The 22,685-nt window shown below is 36.6% G+C and overlaps 1 protein-coding gene across 3 annotated transcripts; it reads left to right on the top strand.

Moving 5' to 3' along the window:
* The first annotated feature begins 1,933 nt into the window (after positions 1-1,933).
* Positions 1,934-18,214, top strand: LOC126753471 (uncharacterized). 3 transcript variants are annotated; one of them, XM_050464980.1, is made up of 6 exons: positions 1,934-2,104; positions 16,069-16,142; positions 16,203-16,407; positions 16,602-16,673; positions 17,597-17,780; positions 17,840-18,214. In XM_050464980.1, exons 2-6 carry the CDS (start codon positions 16,085-16,087, stop codon positions 18,017-18,019), a joined length of 699 nt encoding a protein of 232 aa, XP_050320937.1. In that variant the 5' UTR covers positions 1,934-2,104; positions 16,069-16,084; the 3' UTR covers positions 18,020-18,214. The 3 variants fall into 3 exon arrangements, with proteins under 3 accessions (XP_050320937.1, XP_050320936.1, XP_050320938.1); XM_050464979.1 differs by lacking the exon at positions 1,934-2,104 and adding an exon at positions 6,449-6,670; XM_050464981.1 differs by lacking the exons at positions 1,934-2,104; positions 16,602-16,673 and adding an exon at positions 6,451-6,670.
* Positions 18,215-22,685: the final 4,471 nt, after the last annotated feature.

The raw sequence follows: 22,685 nt of genomic DNA, 5'->3' as shown, positions 1-22,685 counted from the left end.
TATTTAGGAACCAGTATTAACACCACCAACAATGTCAGCCTGGAAATCCAACGCAGGATTGCTCTTGTCAACAGGTGCTACTTCGGACTGAGTTGGCAATTGAAAAGTAAAGTCCACTCTCGACGAACAAAAGCCAAACTCTATAAGTCGCTCATAATTCCCGTCCTGCTATATGGTGCAGAGGCTTGGACGATGACAGCAACCGATGAGTCGACGTTACGAGTTTTCGAGAGAAAAGTTTGCGAAAGATTTATGGTTCTCTGCGCATTGGCCACGGCGAATATCGCATTCGATGGAACGATGAGCTGTACGAGATATACGACGACATTGACATAGTTCAGCGAATTAAAAGACAGCGGCTACGCTGGCTAGGTCATGTTGTCCGGATGGACGAAAACACTCCAGCTCTGAAAGTATTCGACGCAGTACCCGCCGGGGGAAGCAGAGGAAGAGGAAGACCTCCACTCCGTTGGAAGGACCAAGTGGAGAAGGACCTGGCTTCGCTTGGAATATCCAATTGGCGCCACGTAGCGAAAAGAAGAAACGACTGGCGCGCTGTTGTTAACTCGGCTATAATCGCGTAATAGCATTGACAGACGGCAGCGTTAAGCCAGATTAATTGCATTTTTCGGGATTAATTTAGGGAGTTTGTGAGATTTTCGTTGGCAACATTGTTAAAAATGGCCAATTTTCATCTATTGTGAATGAAATACAAGCAACCCTAAACAGCTGTTTATCAAATTCTCAATATGATATCAATAAAACTTCTATGTTATGATGCAGTTTTAAAAATAATGTGTTGATATGCTTTTGTAATAAAAAATGGTTTGGTAAAAATTGGTCGGCTAACAACCGTAATGTTTATCTTCTATCAATTTTCATTGAAAATATTATAAAAAGAACAATGAGCTGTTTATGAGAGTTTCAAACTCGCATAGCTGCCGTCTGTCACCTACAAATTTGGATCTGATTAAGTGCGCAGTTAATCCGGATTAACGCTGCCGTCTGTCAAGGCTATAAGCGGTGTCTACGCCAATTAAGAAGAAGAAGAACTTTCTGTAATTTAAAATTATTGTTTTCATAATATTAGGTTGTCAAATATCTTCCTTCTCTCACCAAACACACAGCAAAACCTTCCTGGCCGTCAATCCCGGCTTGGCCACTGTTTGGGACGATTCACCGGCCTTCGACCACTACCGTTTTCGATTGATATTTTCGTATGTGATCCATTTTTCGTCGCCAGTCACCATCCGCTTTAAAAGTGGGTCGAGTTCGTTCCTTTTCAGCAGCATATCGCAGGCGTTGATTCGGCCCAGAAGGTTTTACAGCTTGCACGGACGGACTGACATACAGAAAGTCACCCGGATTTCAACTCGTCCCTTCATATTGATCAATAATATATAAATAACCCTATATCTATCTCGCTTACTTTAAATGAAATGTACAACCTTTAGGTGAACAAAACCATTATACTCAGCAGTGACATGTTGCAGGAGTACAAAAAGTAGGACAGCATTTATAAATCAAATAACTGAATATATAGTATAAAGACATTTGTTTCTAAATCCGCACATATAATTTATCCAAAAACTCTGAAATGAAAAGCGATTTGTGTTATTTGTTTTGGTTATTGTTTATGCTTTTTGTTTCTCTTCAAGTCTATACATACATATATGTATGTATGTACATTTATAAACCTGATATATTCATACACATACGTTTAGAAATTTGCACTAATAATACAAGAGTGTAAGTATAAACCAATTTTAACACTGCGAGAGAGAGTGAGAACTATTTCTGATCAGTCGAGTGGTTGCAGCCTTCTCAACCCGCTTAACGCTCGCTTAATCACCTGCTGGCACCAAAGTCTGTCAATGGGTTAAGATCATTGCCATTGGCAGTGGACATAGCTTTTGCCGGGTTTATAAACAGCTGGCCGAATACCTGTTGGACTCAATCGTGCACAAGTTGAAGCACAGAGAAGACGTTTCCCATTTAGCTTTTGTGCTAAAAAAAGGTTAATCAACAAAAAATTCAAGTTTCAATAGTCTGTGCAAAGAGTGCAAAGCAAACAGAGCAGCGGAAATAAAGAGAGAGTGAAAAAGTGAGTGCAAAATTTGGAAAATAGTAATGACAAAAAATAATTTATTAAATGGTATTGGAAGCTGTTAATTGATAACCGGTAAAATAACATACCTTTTTTTCAAAAGTGCGATATGGCAAGTGAAATTGCAACTTTACGACAAATATGCGACGACGATGTATGAAGACGCATGTGTACCAATATTTTCAGAAGTAAAAATACTTGATTGTTTTTTTTTTTGTTTTTTTTTTTTGCATATTTACAAGCTCATATTTAAAATGCGACGCAGTTTGCTTTCAAGTTTCATGTACACAAGTAACATATATATACCCATATTTGATTTTTTCTATTAAATGTTTCTTTGAATTTTTAAAATTCACATAAATCAATTAGTATTAATTATTAATATAATTATAAGTAACTAATCGACGCGTTTCGCGAAAATAATTAAACGTTATTGCATTTGTTGTAAATAAATAAACAAATTCCTTTGAATGCCAGTGTTTGTAAATATCAATTCTCGAAAGCAAAAGCTCGCTTAGAGATGTTCGCACACATCTACAAACATTTTACTTATATGCGTAAATATACTTATGTATGTATAGGTATGCACTTATTTTTATGATTTCATCAAGTTGAGAACATTCAAAATTTCAAATTCAATGATTTTGCATTCAGAATAGCTCGGCTTTGCTATTTGTTTACTACAAAAGTTTAATGTTATTCAGAAACAGTGTGACGAATATGTTAGTTGTCCGAACAAATTTTTAATAATTTCTAAGCAGCAACTTTCTAGTTTTAAAAACTAAGCTTCCATCGTAGAAACTTTTACAATATGTAACCGCTTTACTCAAGTGATAATAGCGGTTTCTTTATGCTAGATTTGTGTTGATTTAGCCACTCTTCAAATTCTTGGCGAATCGAAAACACATTTTTGTTATGGAAGGAAGATTTTCTGCCATGACATGACGTCGCCAGTTATTAAGCCTGTTTTGTGCTGACTTCAGCATATGATAGCCTATTTCCTAGCAAACTAGTTTTTAATTGACAAAAATGTGCTAGATCCGACAATAATATTTGTTTAAAACAAGAAAAGACGTTAACTTCGGCTGCACCGAAGCTAATATACCCTTCACAAGTACATTTCTTTTAGCAATTATGTATTGAGTTTGTATGGCAGCTATATGCTATAGTTAACCGATCTGAACAATTTCTTCGTAGATTACATGGTTGCCTTAGAAAATAATCTATACCAAATTTTGTGAATATATCTTGTCAAATGCAAAAGTTTTCCATATCAGCAGTAGATGCCGATCGTTCAGTTTGTATGGCAGCTAAATTTTATAGTGGTCCGATATCCACAGTTCCGACAAATGAGCACCTTCTTGAAGAGAAAATGACGTTTGCAAAATTTCAAAACGATATCTTAAAAACTGAGGGACTAGTTCGTATATATACAGACGGACAGACAGACAGACGGACATGGTTAAATCGACTCAGCTCAACATACTGATTATTTATGTATATACTTTATAGGGTCTCCGACGCTTCTTTCTGGGTGTTACAATCTTCTTGGCAAACTTAATATATCCTGTTCAGGGTATACAGAGGCCGGCACTCGAAGTGTAACCAATTTAAAAAGACATAAATTCGGTTCGGAAAATGATTTTTAATTATTTTAAAATACAAAATGTGTGAAAATAATCTTAATTTCAGCACCAATTCACTTTTGCTCGATATGACCACCTTTTGCCTTAACTATGGCCTTGAGACGGTCAAAAAACGAATCGCAAGCTCCCCGAATGTGACTTGCCGGTATTTTGGCCCAATCACGGACAATGGCTTTCTTCAGCATCTCGAGACTGTTTTATTTTTTACTTCAGACCTTGCTCTTCAAAATGGCCCAGAGAGAATAATCCATTGGATTCGCATCTGGTGAATTCGAGAGCCATTGTGTGGTCGTAATGAAGTTCGGAATGTTGTTTTGCAGCCATTCTTGGTTCACTCGCGCTTTGTGAGACGGTGCTGAGTCTTGTTGAAACGTCTGTGGCTTACGACCGAAATGTTTGTTTGCCCACGGCCTAAAAGCAGCCTCCAGAGCAGTTTCCCGATAACATGTCGCATTTACTTTGACGCCAGGCTCGATGAAAACAATTGAAGAGCGCCCATCTGCGGTGACAGCGGCCCAAACCATTATTTGTGGCGGGTGCTGCCTCCTGATGCCCAACCGATGACTTAGATTCTCGTATGAAAGGTCAGTTAAGTAAACCCGATCGTTTTGAGAGTTTACGAATTGCTCAATTGGAAAAATTTTTTCATCAGAAAACACAATGTTCGGAATTTGACCGCTTCGGCCAAGCGAAGCAACTGCTTCGCTCTCTCAAGTCTTACTTGTTGCTGCTTCGGTGTGAGATCATGGGCCTTTTGGAACTTGTAAGGCTTGACCTTGAGCTCATTTTTCAATACGCGTCGGATGCTGTGGTCGGAAATTTTCAGTTCTTTAGCCATTTGAACTCCGAACTGTCATTCAGCAAATTTATAAACAGCTGATTCCAGTGCGACAGCTGCGCGAACGGTCTGAAGTTGGTTACACTTCGAGTGCCGTACCCTGTAATGATGTGGGGTTCCCTAAGTATTGTTGAATAATTAACACATATGTAGGTATGTATATACGATTATTGGTAGTTGATGGATAATATAAAAACATTAGAAGAAAGTAAGGAAGGGCCAAGTTCGGGTGCACCTCAACATTTTACAATCTTACAACTTGCAAGAATCGAAGCTCAGCGAATTCCTGCAGGTGGTGGGGTGATAAGTACATATATGATATTAACTCGACCGAAGAGGCTAAATTTCATACAACATATTGAGTTAATGAGGAAAACGTCAACCAGAGAATACAAATTCTTTATATTAGATATATGAGTTTCGGACCAAAGTCTAGACCAATTCCATTCTAATTAAGCGCAAAATCACTTAATTTTCAGGTGAAAAAGCAAGTATCACTATATGAGGTGAAAGTACCACAGATGGGCGTATTCGGAACACACACCCACAAAATGTCATTAAATGAAAACTCATAAATCGCCATAACTAAGACAATATGACGTATGTGAAACTGTCATTTAGTACAACGAATCGCATTAGGTACATAGGAGCATCTGCGATTTGATAAATTTAAAAAGAGAATGCGTGATACCACTTCTTAATATGTTTAGTACACATACTTATCTCCCAAGCCGCTAAAGTTAAATTGACCAAATTCCCTAAAGAAAAAAACCTATTGGTATCCCATCAGACAGTTTGAAAATGGGTGAAATCGTAATATAACCCCGCTCATCCCATCAGTATAAGTTATGTGAAAAACTACTAAAAGTGCGTTAACTACATATACAATTAATAAAATCGTATAAAATCACATATGTGGACCCTAATACATATCTCTGACCTATTACCAAAAATATTGTGCAGTAACTGATATAACAATAAAACGTACTATAGAGAAAGTTGTTTCCTGGTAAAAATGTATTCTGGTGATTCAAATGGGTAAAGTCGAGTCGTTTGCACCCATAGTTCCATCTACATAAATGAAAGATTTTCAAACTTCTGGTTGATTTTATACTGCATATGTATATCGGTCAGTCTGCAATTTCTTTCATTATACTTTCATAGTAGGTTTTTTGGACTTTTATAAATTAAGCAAATTACTTTATACTGATTTTTATAAAAAACTTAGTTAAAACTAATGCTTATTGAACAAGTATTTTTAGATATGAAAAGCTATAAATATCGTGAGTTTATTTTTCGAAGTTCAGTTAGCATGAAACATAATTTTTCATCATTATCTCGTGCGAACGTAACTTATATTCGCATAAAGCTACATACAAATGTAAATATGTACATATAAGTACGTAGAAACATGTTGAGACTTTGTCAATCCTTCACTCAATAATTTATAAAGATAGGACCTAGTAGAACAACAAGATTTCCATCAGTTATGGTCACTATTCTAAATTACCAAATTTCAGATTTGAGGATAGAGGAGCCATGTTATACAATTATAGCGTATAACACTTTCTTATTTAAAAACTAAACTTTCTAAATTGTCAATGGCATTTTACTAAAAGTTCACTATTGAAATCAAAACAAATATGCAAAGACATTCATATTCATTTGTATATATACATATGTATATATATATAAGTATATACATATATTCATAATCGCCAACTGGCTCATCGTTCCGCTATAAGCCCGGCCTTAGCTAAGGTTAGCAGAGATTTACTGAGATGTTCTGATTTTGTGATACGTCATTTCCAGCGGCGATGCTCTGCCAGTTTTATTTCATTGCTTTACGTAGATTCAGTCAATTTGCAGCATTCTCCGCTAACGAAACAATTAATTTTGTGTACATAAAGAAACTTCTTGTTCATTTAAGCAGACAACTTTGCCTCGGTGTTTTCGCATGCGCTAGGTAATTTTTTCGGCTTTGATTTTGAACCAGCATCGTTGTGATCAGCCACCGGAAAGCGCGTTAGACGGGCATACCCTTGAATAGGTTTCATTGTAAAGCTTGGCATTGATGTCGTAAGTAAAAAAAAAAAAAATTTTATATTTATTGATTTTTGTTTTTATTGCTTGTTTTGTTTTGATTTTCCTGCAAAACTAAAAACGTGCGGTAAATATATAGAAGTAACGCCTAAGATGAATTTATACGACAAGATCGTGATTTGTGCACTACATATGTACTTTTAAATACATGTGTACACAAAAGGACATACATATGTATATAAGAGATAGATTTGAATATATGTACGTAAAATTATCAATTACTACAATTTATTCGAAAACATTGATAGCAAACAAGTTGTCAGTTCAGCGAAATTCATAAATTAAAATTAATAATAATAATAGAAAAATAAAAATATATTAGTGGACTAATTTCCGTATATGTACAGTAGAATCCCGGAAAAGTTGAACAAACTGTCCGAATGTAAATTTAAGTTTTAGGGAAATTAAAGTAGTTACCATATATTAACAAAAAGAAAAAAAACACATATTTTTGAGTTCCGTTACCAGATTTGAATCATTATTATTTTCATATAACTTTTTACACGTTTAAAAAGAAGTGATCTACCAGCCTACTAGAGAGCGACGTTCTCCTTATACTATGTTCGGACCGACAACGAAAACGTGTTTTCGTGGGAAAAACTGGTTTTCGCACGAAAAGTTGTGTTTTCGTCCATGTAAAATCTGTCAAACAAAAACACAGTTTTCGCTGAAAACTACTTGAAAACTTACATTCCACTCATTATAATCGCTGCCTGCTCTAGTTTAATCTATGTTTTTGGAAGACATATTTTGCCGGCCCTAAATTGTCACTTGATATTTGTTTACATACCATATACAAAAACAGCTGTCGCTTGATATTCTCATATTAGAGGGATTCTCTTGCTTTTGCAAAACCTTGCACGGTGCAGAAATTGCAGAATTTTCCTCTTGGTGCAACGGCACAACAACAAACGCACGCAGAAAATTATTTGCAATGGCTATAAATATGTCAGACCTAAGCCCACGTTTATTTTCGTGCCGTCATATATCACTAGATTCTGCAATGGGTGCTCTCTTGGCCTTGCATATTTCGGTATAGGATTTTTGCATTTTGTGTCATCGTGCAATCTTGCAAGAGCAAGAGAATGCCGCTATTGATAGTTGTCAGTGAAAACTCAACGAAAACACACATTGTCGGTCCGAACGACTTAGATTCCACAACATACAAATGTGTTTTCAAAATGTTTCCAATGTCGGTCCGAACATAATATAAAAAAGCTCAACCACATTCTTGAACTTATTTAGTTTTAAATAATTTAAGACTTAAATACTTATTGGTAGGCTTTACTAACTAGATCCAATAAATAAAGAAATTTTGAAAAAAATACTTTTTTAAGGTGTTGATGCTTTCAAAAGTTTCTGAGAAATTCATCCTTAGTTGTGGTATGTCTTTCTCTATAACGTATTCCACGCATTCTGGAATTTAAGTGTGAATACGCTCTGAAAATTCAATTTAAGATACATATATGTAATAAATATTATTTGTGGGCCCGATATGGTCCGTACGAATCCGCTTTGCAGAGAGCTTTCAAATGTTTAAATTTAAGTGAACGGAAAAATAATTTTTTATACGAGGTGTGTTCAAAAACATGAACAGGAATTTTAATATGGAAATTTTGCGGGTTTTGGAGCGTTAAAATTTTGTGTATTAAATTGATATACAGACATACCTGCCTTGAAGTACGATACAATGTTCAGCAGTATTTATTGCTTAATTTGTCTGTAGCAGCCGCTAAGGTTAGACGTGTTTTTATAAGCTTGGCGATTTTCGATCAAAGAAATTTTTCGTTAATTCTTGGCTAAAAACAATACAATACACCAGCTTCAATATTCGCCAAACGTGGCTTGGTGCGACTTCTTCCTATTTCCAAAATTAAAGCGAACCTTTTACAAGATACATGAAAATCGCTGAAAGAGCAAAAGGTTACCCCAAAAATCGATTTTGAGAAGTATTTCGATAATTGGTAGAAGCGCTGACATAAGTTCATAAAATCGAGTGGGAACTATTTTGAAGCGAAATGAAATGAACGAATAATAATTTTTTTCAAAAAACGAAATTTTTCGTTATTTTTCTTAACACACCTCGTATTTTTTTAATGTTTAGTCTGTGACAACCACTTTTGGACTTACATTACGTAATCGTCCCCTGTCATGGCGGAGACCCTGGATAACAGTTATCAAGCCACATTTTGGTATCACAAATATCGGTTCCATTATAAATAATGTTTAATTAAAACTTGTACTATCTTTTTACCTTTCTTGGTTACACAAAGCTCGCATCGCTCGAGATTTTATAGCCCACAAACAATACTGCGATGATAGAAACAAACGTTTAATTGGTTTCAGCCGAACTTCCATGTATTGAATCTCAATGAGACAAAAATAAACTTTATTAAATAGAAAACTCGTAATATACTTATGTACATATGATAGAATTGTTTGAAAAGATTGAAATGTAATTACGCTTGAATATTTTTCTTACTATGTACCAGCCAACTGAGAAATATTGTATAATATACTAATGACGACATTCAATTTATTGATTTTCATCATAATTCATGCTCATTCTTTTGTTTTTTGTTTGTAAACATTTAGTTTGTAATCATTTCTGCTGACAATCAAAATGCTTCAATATTACACAATATCGTTTCATGTGAAATCTGTGTTTTCAAAGAATACAATTCGATTGATAATACTATTGTGACCAAAAAATAAGGTGACATTTGAATTTAAACTGCGCGCGTCGAAGGATTTGGAGAATTATTTTATTTTTTTAGGTTGGTAGTACTGTCAGTCACATTTATGTCAAATTTCATGTCAAAATATTCATTAGTGTATGAGATACATGTCGTTTTGTGAGCTGCTAAAAGTGAGTTTTTCGTTTTTTGCTATGTCGAAATTTGTTGAGCAAAGAATTTGCATTAAATTGTGTTTACGGAATCAATTTTCTGCTGCGGATACGTTGAGGATGCGCAGAAAGCCTTTGGTGATGAGGCTACGTCAAAAAAAAAATGTTTGCAAGTGGTATAGTGAGTTCCAAGCCGGCCGTGAACGTGTCGAAGACGAAGAGCGTCCAGGGCGACCATCAACCTCAACCCACGAAGCTCACGTTCAACAAATCAAAGATTTGGTGTTGAAAAACCATCGATTAACAATTAGAGACCTTGCTGATGAAGTTGGCATATCGAAAGGCTCAGCCAATACCATTTTGAAGGATGGTTTGGGCCTCAAACGCGTCAAATCTCGAAAAAACAGAGAAGTTACCATCTTCTATAAGAGTGTACAGCTGCTGGCCTACGCCGATGACATTGATATCATTGGCCTCAACACCCGCGCTGTTAGCTCTGCTTTCTCCAGAATGGATAAGGTAGCGAAGCAAATGGGTCTAGTGGTGAACGAGGGCAAGACGAAATATCTCCTGTCATCAAACAAACAGTCATTGCACTTGCGACTAGGCACCCACGTCATAACTTTGAAGTCGTAGATAACTTCGTCTAACTTGGAACCAGCATCAACTCCAACAACAACGTCAACCTCAAATTATTTCCGTCCTGTTATATGGTACACACGAATGGACGATGATAACATTTGATGAGTCGACGTTACGAGTTTTCGAGAGAAAGATTCTGCGGTAGATTTATGGTCCTTTGCGCGTTGGCCACGGCGAATATCGCATTCGATGGAAAGATGAGCTGTACGAGATATACGACGACATTGACATAGTTCAGCGAATTAAAAGACAGTGGCTATGCTGGCTAGGTCATGTTGTCCGAATGGACGAAAACACTCCAGCACTGAAAGTATTCGACGCAGTACTCGCCGGGGGAAGCAGAGGAAGAGGAAGATCTCCACTCCGTTGGAAAGACCAGGTGGAGAAGGACCTGACTTCGATTTGAATCTCCAATTTGCGCCACCTTGCGAAAAGAATATCAAATTGTTTCTAACACCCAGCTTTTAGTAAAAAAAAACACCTCAAAGTCTAAATGAAGGGTCTACACAGCTGGGTGTACTTTTGTACTATAAAACCATTGAGTGATATGTAGTATAGTTGTCCCATTTTTTATATTTTCTTTGTTAAGTATATATTAGTGAACAGTGTGCAAAATTACGTGCTCTTAGCTTCTTAATTAAATGCAGACAACGGGAAAATAAAGTAACTGAGTAATCGGTTGTATAGGCGATATGTGACATTGTTATCCGATCTGGCCGATCTCAAAACTGTATTAAATTTCATTCATATATCTCAAAAACTGATATTTTTACAATCCCGAAATATTAAACTGAACTTTAAATATCGTCGGCTCGAGACCGGGCTTTAACCCATAATATCTTAACAAAGTTGTTCAGAATGATCGGTAGAACATTTCACGCATACGCTATTTAATAGAAAAAAATTGACCCACTCTAATGAACACGAGTACATACTTACACACATATATGGAAGACAATTAAGCAAAGCATTCGCTCGTGTTGGGTAAACAGCAATTATAACACGTCATTTCGAACCGGTTAAGGAGACAGCAACAACACTGCTGCCTTCAGCCACCAACATTTTAGTTAAATTAGAGTATAATTTAGTAACTTTTCGAGTGGTTTGGGTTTTCCATATCATCTCCACGAGGGGTCTATGAATATTCTACTTACATACGCTATTTTTGTTTTTAGTTTTTCGGTTGGGGTTTACAAAATGTACGTATTGCCAGTCGTGTTATTCAATATTTTTATATTAGACTTATATTTATATACATACATATAGTATGTATGCATGAACAATTTTTTTATATTTTTTATATACTTCGTAAATAAACAGATTTTTTTTATTGCTGCAATGCACGTATTTTATATTTTTGCAACATGTTCCTATAGAGTATAATAGTTTCGTTCACCTAACGGTTGTTGGTATCACCTAAAAACAAGAAAAAACGTTAACTTCGGCTGCACCGAAGCTAATATAAGTACCTTTCACAGGGGCATTTTTTTAGCAACTATGTGTTCAGTTTGTATGGCAGTTATATGCTACAGTAAGCCAATCTGAACAATTTCTTCGGAGATTACATTGTTGCCTTAGAAAATAACCTGTGCCAACTTTTGTGAAGATAAGTACGTTGTCAAATGTGAAAGTTTTCCATACAAGCCCTTGATTTTGATCGTTCAGTTTGTATGGCAGCTATATGCTATAGTGAGCCGATCTGAACAATTTCTTCCGATATTACATTATTTCTATGAACAATAACTCATACCAAATTTCGTGAAATTATATAGTTAAATGAGGAAGTTTCCCATGCAAGCATTTGATTCTGATCATTCAGTTTGTATGGCAGCTATATGCTATAGTAAGCCGATCTGAACAATTTCTTCGGAGATTACATTGTTGCCTTAGAAAATAACCTGTGCCACTTTTGTGAAGATAAGTACATTGTCAAATGTGAAAGTTTTCCATACAAGAACTTGATTCCGATCGTTCAGTTTGTATTGCAGCTATATGTTATAATGATCCGATATCGGCAGCTCCGACAAATTAGTAGCTTCTGAAGAGAAAATTACGTTTGCAAAATATTCAAACTACTATACATTCGACTTCTGTGCAAAATTTCGTTTTGAAAACCGATATCTAAAAAACTGAGGGACTAGTTCGTATATATACAGACGGACAGACGGACAGGCAGACAGACGAATAGGTGCATATTAATCGAATGCTTCAACGATTACTTCATAATTCCAAATGTTTAATTATTATATTTGATGTTGATTTTAGAATATGATGTCATCGCATCTTGTCTGTATTCAATTAAAAAACGCTTACATCTTTCACGAGTTTTTGTTTTAATATGGTTTAACTTACACCTTCTAGTATAATGACTTAAACATTTAGGCACGTTTTGCAATATATGAAACATATATACTTACATATATTGGTGGCTATAGTCATATGTATATATATTAGACAGAATTATATATGTATATGTATGTAAATATGTGCATATATATATACTTGTATCTGTGATCAAAAAGTAAGGTGAATTCCTTTATAAAATGTTAATTCTTAATTTAAACGATAAAACGCACTTTTGCCAATCCTTTTTTCTATTATCGATACATTTGGTTAAGCTTTTTCCGGTACCTCCATCTATATAGTTTTTATTTCTTCTATCATGTCAAACCGGCATTGCTTAATAGCCAGAAGTCGCTCGGAGCCAAATCAATCGAATATGGTGGTTGCAGACCGATATGAGTCGAATTTTTGGCGAAAATACCGCGAAGAACCAATGCCCTATGTAACCCTGAAATAGTAATAATCACCCTAATTGACTATTTGATTACAATATATATTATATATGTATACGTTTTTTCAATGAAGTAATATCAAAATTAACTAATGGTTTACATATAAGTATGTATGTATGTAGGTATAAAGTCAAATGGATGGACGACCAGTCAAGAACTCATTCCTCAAAAATATCTATTACATTTGGTATAAGGGATGTAGGGAGGGTCTTCTGTCGAGCATTTCGAAAAAATATGAAATGGTCAATACGTACGTAACCCTTATATGGGAAGAAGGGGAGTAGTAGTACAGACACTATACATATCTCTTAAGAGTTGAAAATATTTTAACTGAAGCACAGTTTTTTTACCGATCATGAGAAAACTACCATAATGTCAAAACCAAAAAGGGAAGATTTTCAAACGAAATGAACGCGTTTTGCATTATGTACAAATATTAAGAAAAATAACATTTTGTGCTGCTCTGCATTAGCATTTGCTCAATTTATTGCAAAATACCACATCATCAATCACTCATTAATTAATTGTTCGTGATGTTTGCCAAGTACTTCTGTGCAGGTTTAGTTTCTAAAAATGCTATTTATAATTACATGTAATTAAAAAATGATATACTCGTGAAATGGAAGATGTAATTAAATTTGATTTATAATTATTACTATTGCACAAATAATTTTATGTACTTACTTATATACTTACATATATACTGTTTGACAAAAACAGACGAAGTAAATACTCAAGAAATCTTAAATTTTTTTCTGATCATCTAGTTGTTTCCCCAAAAGAGTATAATTCATAGTACCTTTCGATGTTTGACACATTCATATTATTTATTTAATAATTTCGCGAATTCTGCGCATTAAAAGTGGTTGGGTTGCTTTAAGCCAAAACGAGTAAATATTGTACTTACATATATCCAAAAGGAAATGTGTCAGGCTTCACACAACACTATCTAATAATACTCGCGCCAGACAATTTTGTCATCAGAAATATCTTTATCATTAAAAATAATGTTTCATAAACATTCCTTTTTAACTTTTTTTCTAAACAAAGGTCGCATCATGTTACATGTGTTAAAAAGATTAGGTCTAACTACTTGAATACTTTATTCAAAAATAGAAACTCTGTAAAAGAAAAAAAGTTTTAAACGGTTTCAGTCGAACTTCTATATAGGCAACCTCATGAGGACACAAAATAAACTTAGTTATATAAAAAACTTGTAATATAATAATGCAATTACACCTGAATATTATGCTTACCATCTGCCTATACACCAATTGCAAACGGAGGAATTATCACAAACTGCTAGTGATGCCACCAGAGATAATGGGATGCCCAATCCCCTTGTATACATTATTCCAGCGTATAAAGTTTGTCACGAGAGCGCCTCAAAATAAGCGTTTTTTCTGTTTTCTAACATTTTCCATTGTATATAAAACAAATATGCAAATATCATCAGAACAAAATAAGTTTTTGACATCGCATTTAAATTAAAACCCAACATTTATTACGATTGCAAATTATTATATATTGGACTTTTAATATATGGCGTCTTGCCCCCTAAAATGAAACTACTTAAATCCTTTTATGGTTTTATGATATATTAAAACAACTGACTTTTCATATTTCACTAATTAATAAGGTGAATTAAGCCTGTTAGTTCTCAATTAATAAATGTTGTTAATCATTTGTAATTGAAAAATTAATTATTCTATACATCAAATAGCAAAACGTTTCATGAAATATATTTAAATTTCGCATTTTCTTTGATTTTAATTTTTTTTTTTTACTTATTATTTGCGATCTTGAACGGCGGCAACAAATTCCTCCGTTTACATATGTATTTTTTTGGTAAGATTTCAATCTGATCATCGCTCGTTTCCAATTAATAAACGTCAAAACCCCCTCAAATCCAGTCAACTGTCAAATGTTTAGGTGGTTTTGACGTTTAGTCAATTGTTCTCTCACTTCCAGTGAGAGAGGAGTTGGACATCGCTTTATCTCTGGATGACACTCTGATTGTTAATATTTATCATACAATTTTTTTAAGTCGAGTCATCCCCTGTATACATATGTGAATATATTTATACCCTGAACAGGGTATATTAAGTTTGTCACGAAGTTTGTAAGACCCAGAAGGAAGCGTCGCAGACCCTATAAAGTATATACAAGTATATAAATATCGTTTTGAAATTTTGCAGACGTCATTTTCTCTTCAAGAAACAGCTCATTTGTCGGAACTGCCGATATCGGATCACTATAACATATAGCTGCCATACAAACTAAACGATCGGAATCAAGTTCTTGTATGGAAAACTTTCACATTTGACAATGTACATATCTTCACAAAAGTTGGCACAGGTTATTTTCTAAGATAACTAATGTAATATACGAAGAAATTGTTCAGATCGGCTTACTATAGCATATAGCTGCTGATATAGAAAACTTTTGTATTTGACGTGATATCTTCACGAAATTTTACATGGATTACTGCTTAATGTAATAACATAATCTCTGCAAAAATTGTTCAGATCGGATTACTATAGCATACAGCTGCCATACAAAGTAAACACAAGTTACTAAAAGAAATGCAAATGAAAGGGTATATTAGCTTCGGTGCAGCCGAAGTTAACATTTTTTCTTGTTTTTCTTATGGTGTGTTTTAATATACTAAACGATCAGTCGCAATGGGAATTTGTATGGGAATTTTTTATTGAGGCTTTATCTTCACGCAATTCGTCATTGATAAATAGCCAAGCAAACGTTACAATATCCGATCATATTGTTCAGATCAGACCATTATAGCATATGTGTAGCTGTCATTTAAACTGATCAATAAAAGTCAAGACAATCATCTTTTTACACCCTTCTACACTCATGCTGTAAAAAAAGCATCTGAACAGTTTGAGTTTTTGCTATACAGTAGCGGATCCAGAATTCATACCCAAAACAATCGCCACCCCCTTGGTTTCGCCACTGTTGCTATATATTACGTTTTGTTATTCTGTTGCCGCTCTCTTACAAGGAAACGTCATAACTGAAATATTTCTATACATTCGTTTATAAAACAAATATTTGTATTTATGTTTCAGACAACTCTCATTCGATATGTGGAAGATTCTATTGGTTTGTATTGTCGCAGTTTTCGTAATGACCGCAGACGGAGGTACACAAATTAAATCGCAAAGCCGACCACAAAGTAGACTAAAATCTTCTATTCCATTAGCACGCAATCGCAAGCGATATGCCAGCGGATATGCAGGAAGTAGCGCTGGCAGCTATGCTGGAGCAGGTGGTAACGCCGGAGGCTATGGCGGTGGTTATGACGACTACGATTATGGATATGCACCCGATTTTGGTTTCATAGATCCATACCTATTCCATCAACAGCTGACTGCCCAAATTCTAGCCAACCATGCCGCACAGCATCAGTGAGTAAACGTCTCTTGATTTTTCCATAATAACCCACTGAAAACATAGAAGTACAAGTGTACATATATAACTTTTTACAACATACATATGTAAGACTACTTTTGTTGAAATGGTTTCCTGGTCTCTAACTAATATGCTTTGCTAACTAACTCTCTCATCCATTGAAAGCTCTTTGCTCTATGTATTTTCTTAGCGCTATTGCTTCGGTTTATTCTTCCGGCCAAGCTATGGCCACTGCTGATGCATCTCTTTTGCCTGACGACAAGTAAATAATATTACATAACTATGGTATAAGGACAGTTTGATTAGTAAATGATGTGAAATTGTGTTAACTAATACTTAAAAGGAAAAATTGCTAAATGATAAAGTAGAAGTTTCCTTAAAAGTTCATGAGTTGGTGGCGCTGTTGTAGATGGATTCAACAATTTATCACATTCAACGACATACCGGTACATAAGATCTCACCAAACTCGGTGCATTTGTATCCCAATTTAGGCATTTATGTTATTATATTCTTGCCACAAATTGCTACAGAGAATAATAAACTAATACTAATACTAATTGAGATACATATATGCATATGTATATGTATATATCTATATTATATGTATAGTTAACCATGACAATGATCAGGAAAATTAGATGGTTTGAAATCTGGTGACTGTCTATTTGTCCGACCATATGTTGATATTATGAAAAAACTTCGAATACATATTTTCTGAAATAAAGAGAAGGTTGATATTGGAAATACTGATACTTGCAAAATGTCTTTAATTCAAAACATAAAAAGTACCATCACTTAGCTCTTTACTTACTCTATGAAATTGTTCGGTTACTCTTGAACTTAGCTTTTAACCTGTTTAATATTAAGGTTTTGCAGCACCAGAAAATATTTCCTCAGCTTTGATCCTTATTATGTTGCGAAAGTATAAAATGTTCAGTTACACCCTTTCCTCATTTATTTGATTTTTGTGAAAATAGAATAAAGGGACCCAAACTATAAGAATCGCTACATTTGTGGAATTTGAGGAAATATCCTTAGAAAATTTTTAGTTTATGCTAAAATTAATTTTCCTGAAATATCATTGACTAATCAAACTGTCCCTAACAGTTGATGAATTAAAATATTTATAAATCATATATTTGAATTTTGAAATTTTCTTAACTTTTATTCCGTGCGTACTTCAGACGTATTCAGCAACAAATTGCTCAACAACAGGCGTACTTCCAAAATGCTAACCGTCCCAGCTACTATGGTGGTGGCAACAGGTACGGCGCATCCAATCGTTACGCACCCAATCATGCTATCGCTGCAGCATCCATAGGACCTGGTGGATCTTATCACACTGCCAATATCAGTCCAGAAAATCCGGTAATTAAAAATTGAAGAAGAACAATTCTATATATTAAAATGACTGTGATTTTTTCCAGGATGTCCCGAATATAACCAATCGCTTTGGTGGACCATCGTCTCCGGGCGGCTACAAAGGTGTTTCGGTTAGCTCCTTTTCGAGTAGCTCCGACATTAATGGTCAGAAGACAAGTCAGCGCGGCGCGCAGACTACAATCAATGACAATGGCAAAATCACCACATATAGGGTGCAATCTTAAATTCTACGAAATACTTATAAAACAACTTTTTATACTAAATATAAAGCAATACACTATAAGTATTTATTATTATTTGTATAGCTTTGTAAAGAAATATTCGTGAATGTATCTTATTGGGGTAGCTTTAAGCTTCAAATCATTATTTATGTCGGGCAGTCTTGAAATACATAAGCAAACATACTTTGTGAGTGAAAATTTTGTATTATTTTAATGGTACATATTCTTCTTCTTTACTGGCGTAGACACCGCTTACGCGATTATAGCCGAGTTAACAACAGCGCGCCAGTTGTCTCATATTTTCGCTAGGTGGCGCCAATTGAATATTCCAAGCAAAGTCAGGTCTCTCCCCACCTGGTTCTTCCAACGGAGTGGAGGTCTTCCTCTTCCACTGATTCCCCCGGCAGGTACTGCGTCCAATACTTTCAGAGCTGTGTTTTCGAGTGTTTTTGTCCATTCGGACTTCATGACCTAACCAGCGAAGCCGCTGTCTTTTAATTCGCTGAACTATGTCAATGTCATCGCATATCTCATACAGCTCATCGTTCCATCGATTGCTATTCGCCATGGCCAACGCGCAAAGAACCTTCCTCTCGAAAACTCGCAGCGCCGACTCATCACCTGTTCTCATCGTCCAAGCCTCTGCACCATATAGCAGGACGGGAATAATGAATGACTTATAGAGTTTGGTTTTTGTTCGTAGAGAGAGGACTTTACTTCTCAATTGCCTACTCAGTCCGAAGTAGTACCTGTGGGCAAGAGTTATCCTGCGTGGGATTTCCAGGCTATCATTGTTGGTGGTGTTTATACTGGTTCCCAAATATACGAAACTATCTACAACTTCAAAGTTATGACTGACAACAGTGACGTGAGAGCCTAGTCGGGAGTACGACGACTGTTTGTTTGACAGGAGATATTTTGTCTTGCCCTCGTTCACTGCCAGACCCATTTGCTTTGCTTCCTTGTCCAGTCTGGAGAAAGCAGAACTAACGGCGTGGGTGTTGAGGCCGATGAGCTCGAGTTATTTTCTCCAGCAGCAGATTAAAGAAGTCGCACCCACAGGGAGTCGCCTTGTCTGAAACCTCGTTTGGTATCGAAAGGCTCGGAGAGGTCCTTCCCGATCCTGACGGAGCTTTTGGTGTTGCTCAACGTCAGTTTACACAGCCGTATTAGTTTTATGCGAATACCAAATTCAGACATCGCGGCATAAAGACAACTCCTTTTCGTGCTGACGAAAGCAGCTTTAAAATCGACGAAGAGGTGGTGTGTGTCGATTATCCTTTCACGGGTCTTTTCTAAGATTTGGCGCATGACGAATATCTGGTCGGTTGTTGATTTTCCAGGTCTAAAGCCATACTGATATGGTCCAATCAGTTTGTTGATGGTGGGCTTTAATCTTTCACACAATACGCTCAATAGAACCTTCTACACGATGTTGGGCAGGCTTATCACACGGTAGTTGGCGCAGATTGTGGGGTCTCCTTTTTGTGGATTGGGCAGAGCACACTTAAATTAAAATCATTGGGCATGCTTTCGTCCGACCATATTTTTCAAAGAATCTGATGCATGGTCCTTATTAGTTCTTCGCCGCCGTGTTTGAATAGCTCGGCCGGTAATCCATCGGCGCCCGCTGCTTTGTTGTTCTACAGACGGGTAATTGCTATTCGGACTTCTTCATGGTCGGGCAATGGAACATCTGCTTCATCGTCATCTATTGGGGAATTGGGTTCGCCTTCTCCTGGCGTTATGCTTTCACTGCCATTCAGCAGGCTGAAGAAGTGTTCCCTCCATAATTTAAGTATCTTTAAGGATCTACAAGAGAATGCTCCGGTCTTGATACCTTCTGCTAGCCGCCTCTTCTTTTCGCAGAATTTTCGTGCATTACCCCTGCCAGCTTATCAAGCTCTTCGTACTCACGCATTTCGGCCTCTTTCTTCTTCTGTCTGCATATGCGTCTCGCTTCCCTCTTCAACGCTCGGTATCTATCCCATCCCGCACGTGTTGTGGTCGATCGTAACGTTGCGAGGTAGGCAGTCTGTTTTCTCTCCGCTGCGACACGGCACTCCTCGTCGTATCAGCTGTTCTTTTGCACTTTCTGAAACCCAATGGTTTCGGTTGCAGCTGTACGTAAGGAGCTTGAAATGCCGTAACACAGTTCCCTTATACCGAGTTGTTGACGAGTGCTCTCAGGAGAGCAGGAGTGCAAGTCGAGTAGAAAATCGTTCGGCTATCTGTTGTGATTGCAGCTTCTCGACGTCGAACGTGGCGGTTGCGAATCTTGGCTGCAACAAGATAGTGGTCCAAGTCGATGTTAGGACCTCGGACCGCACGCACATCTAAAACACTGGAGACGTGTCTTCCGTCTAACACAACATGATTGATCTGGTTGGTGGTTTTTCGATCCGGAGACAGCCAAGTGGCTTGATGAATCTTCTTATGCTGCAATCTAGTACTACAGATAACCATATTTCGGGCCCTGGCGAAGTCCATCAGCCTCAATCCATTTGATGTTTGGGTGTTTCCTCGTAGAGGCTGAATTTACCGACCGTCGTGCCAAAGATACCTTCTATTCACACCCTGACGTTAAAGTCGCCAAGCACGATTTTGACATCGTGGCGGGGCAGCGCTCTTAGGTGTGCTCCAAGCGCTCATAGAAGGCATCTTTGGTCACATCGTCCTTCTCATCTGTCGGGGCGTGAGCGCAAATCAGCGATATGTTAAAGAACCTCGCTTTGTTGCGGGTTGTGGCTAGACGTTCATTCACCTCGGCGACGGAGTCTCTCTCCCACCACGAATCCCACACCAAACTTGCGCTCCTTTATATGGCCACTGTAGTAAATGCCACAAGGACCTACTCGTCTCCGTCCTTGTCCCGTTCATCGCAATTTCTTGGATGGCGGTGATGTCAGCCTTTATTTTTGCGAGGACATCAACCAGCTGGGCAGCGGCACCTTCCCAATTAAGGGTCCGGACATTCCAGGTGCATACCCTCATATCATAGTCCTTATTTCGTTTGCTATGGTCGTCATCAAAAGGGGGTCGCTCATCCGAGGTTTGTTGTTTATTTTTCATTGGGGATGTTTTTTTACGTGGCGGGTCCCAAACCCAGCGCACAACCCTATGAAGGGCATGTTTCGCCTTCTCACTTTAGCTCGCCTTCAAACGGATGTTCTTAAGCTACCCAGAGGATACTTGGTCAAAGACCGGAAGTCCTGAGCTGCTTGAGCCATATGTAAAATAATCGTTTCTGCTCACTCCCAAGTGAATGGCGATCAGAGAACTTTTCCCACTTGCGTGAACTTCTACACATGACTCCATCCACCATGGTACATATTACTACAGTCTAATATGTTTAGTGAAGGTCAATCGATAGCTTTAAACATATATTTGACTTATGTATGTAGGAGGCATGTTAAAAAACCAATTTGTGTCTTCCGAAAAATGTTTAATCAATGCTATACTACTTTCCGTCGGCTTTGCTCAGCCCTATCTCTATATCACGTAAAAGTTTGTAGAGAGCAATATTTTTGTTTTCAGAAAGGTAAACATCAACTAATCGAGTTAGATATACGTTTATATGCATATGTAGGTTTCCTTAATTCGGACTTGTATAAAGCCAGTCGTGCCTTATTGAGTAGCTCTACCAACAGAGCTAAACTCACAAAATTGAAGAAGTTTATCCTACTAAGATAAAAAATATATTGATTTTCTCTATTTTCTGGTTCTTGTTCTATTTTAATAACAGGTCACCAAGAGCTTGAATTTTATTCATCACCGATTAGATAATCGCTCTATTCACCATAGAATATCTCTCCATCTCCCCTACTGTGGTCATATACATGACCAGCTCCACCCTTTTCGGAGGACGATAGGTGATAATGTCCCTCACGAGAGACTGTTCAATTTTACTGAGGTCTGTTCCGACCTACTTTCTCCGACGTCCTTATTAGAACCTTTGTCATTATTTACCTCCATTCAAAGCCGCTATTTACCTCTTATGATAAACTACCACGACCACCAGCCCAGGGTTCATACCAATCCCTCTAAAAGTCGAATCTGTGTCCATGTAAAGCTATTAAACATCTGTAAGAGTCTAAAAAGGCCGTCAAGGCCACAGGTCATTTAGCGTTAAAACGATGGGAGCGTCATTTATGTGAAAATGAATCGAAATGAAACATATTACTACAGTCTAATATGTTTAGTGAAGGTCAATCGGTAGCTTTAAAAATATATTTGACTGATGTATGTAGGAGGCATGTTAAAAAACCAATTTGTGTCTTCCGAAAAATGTTTAATCAATGCTATACTACTTTCCGTCGGCTTTGCTCAGCCCTATCTCTATATCACGTAAAGTTTGTAGAGAGCAATATTTTTGTTTTCAAAAAGGTAAACATCAACTAATCGAGTTAGATATACGTTTATATGTATATGTATAAATGATCAGCGTGAATTCCGAGTGACAGACGGTCCGTCCGTGCAAGCGATAATTTTATTATAGATTAAGAAATCGCGGTAGATCAAATGTTTTTTTAGATCATAGCCCCAATTTAGTGATTTGTGATAAAAATAGGTAAAAAAAATATCGGAATATACATATATTATTGGAATACGGAGAAAATGTTTTTTAGATCATAGTGTGACTTTGTGATAAAAATAGGTAAAAGCGGAT

This window comes from Bactrocera neohumeralis, chromosome 3 (genome assembly GCF_024586455.1).
Source record: "Bactrocera neohumeralis isolate Rockhampton chromosome 3, APGP_CSIRO_Bneo_wtdbg2-racon-allhic-juicebox.fasta_v2, whole genome shotgun sequence".
Taxonomy (NCBI): Eukaryota; Metazoa; Arthropoda; class Insecta; order Diptera; family Tephritidae; genus Bactrocera; species Bactrocera neohumeralis.
Note: the sequence above shows the minus strand (reverse complement) of the source record. Positions and strands in the feature narration are given on the sequence as shown.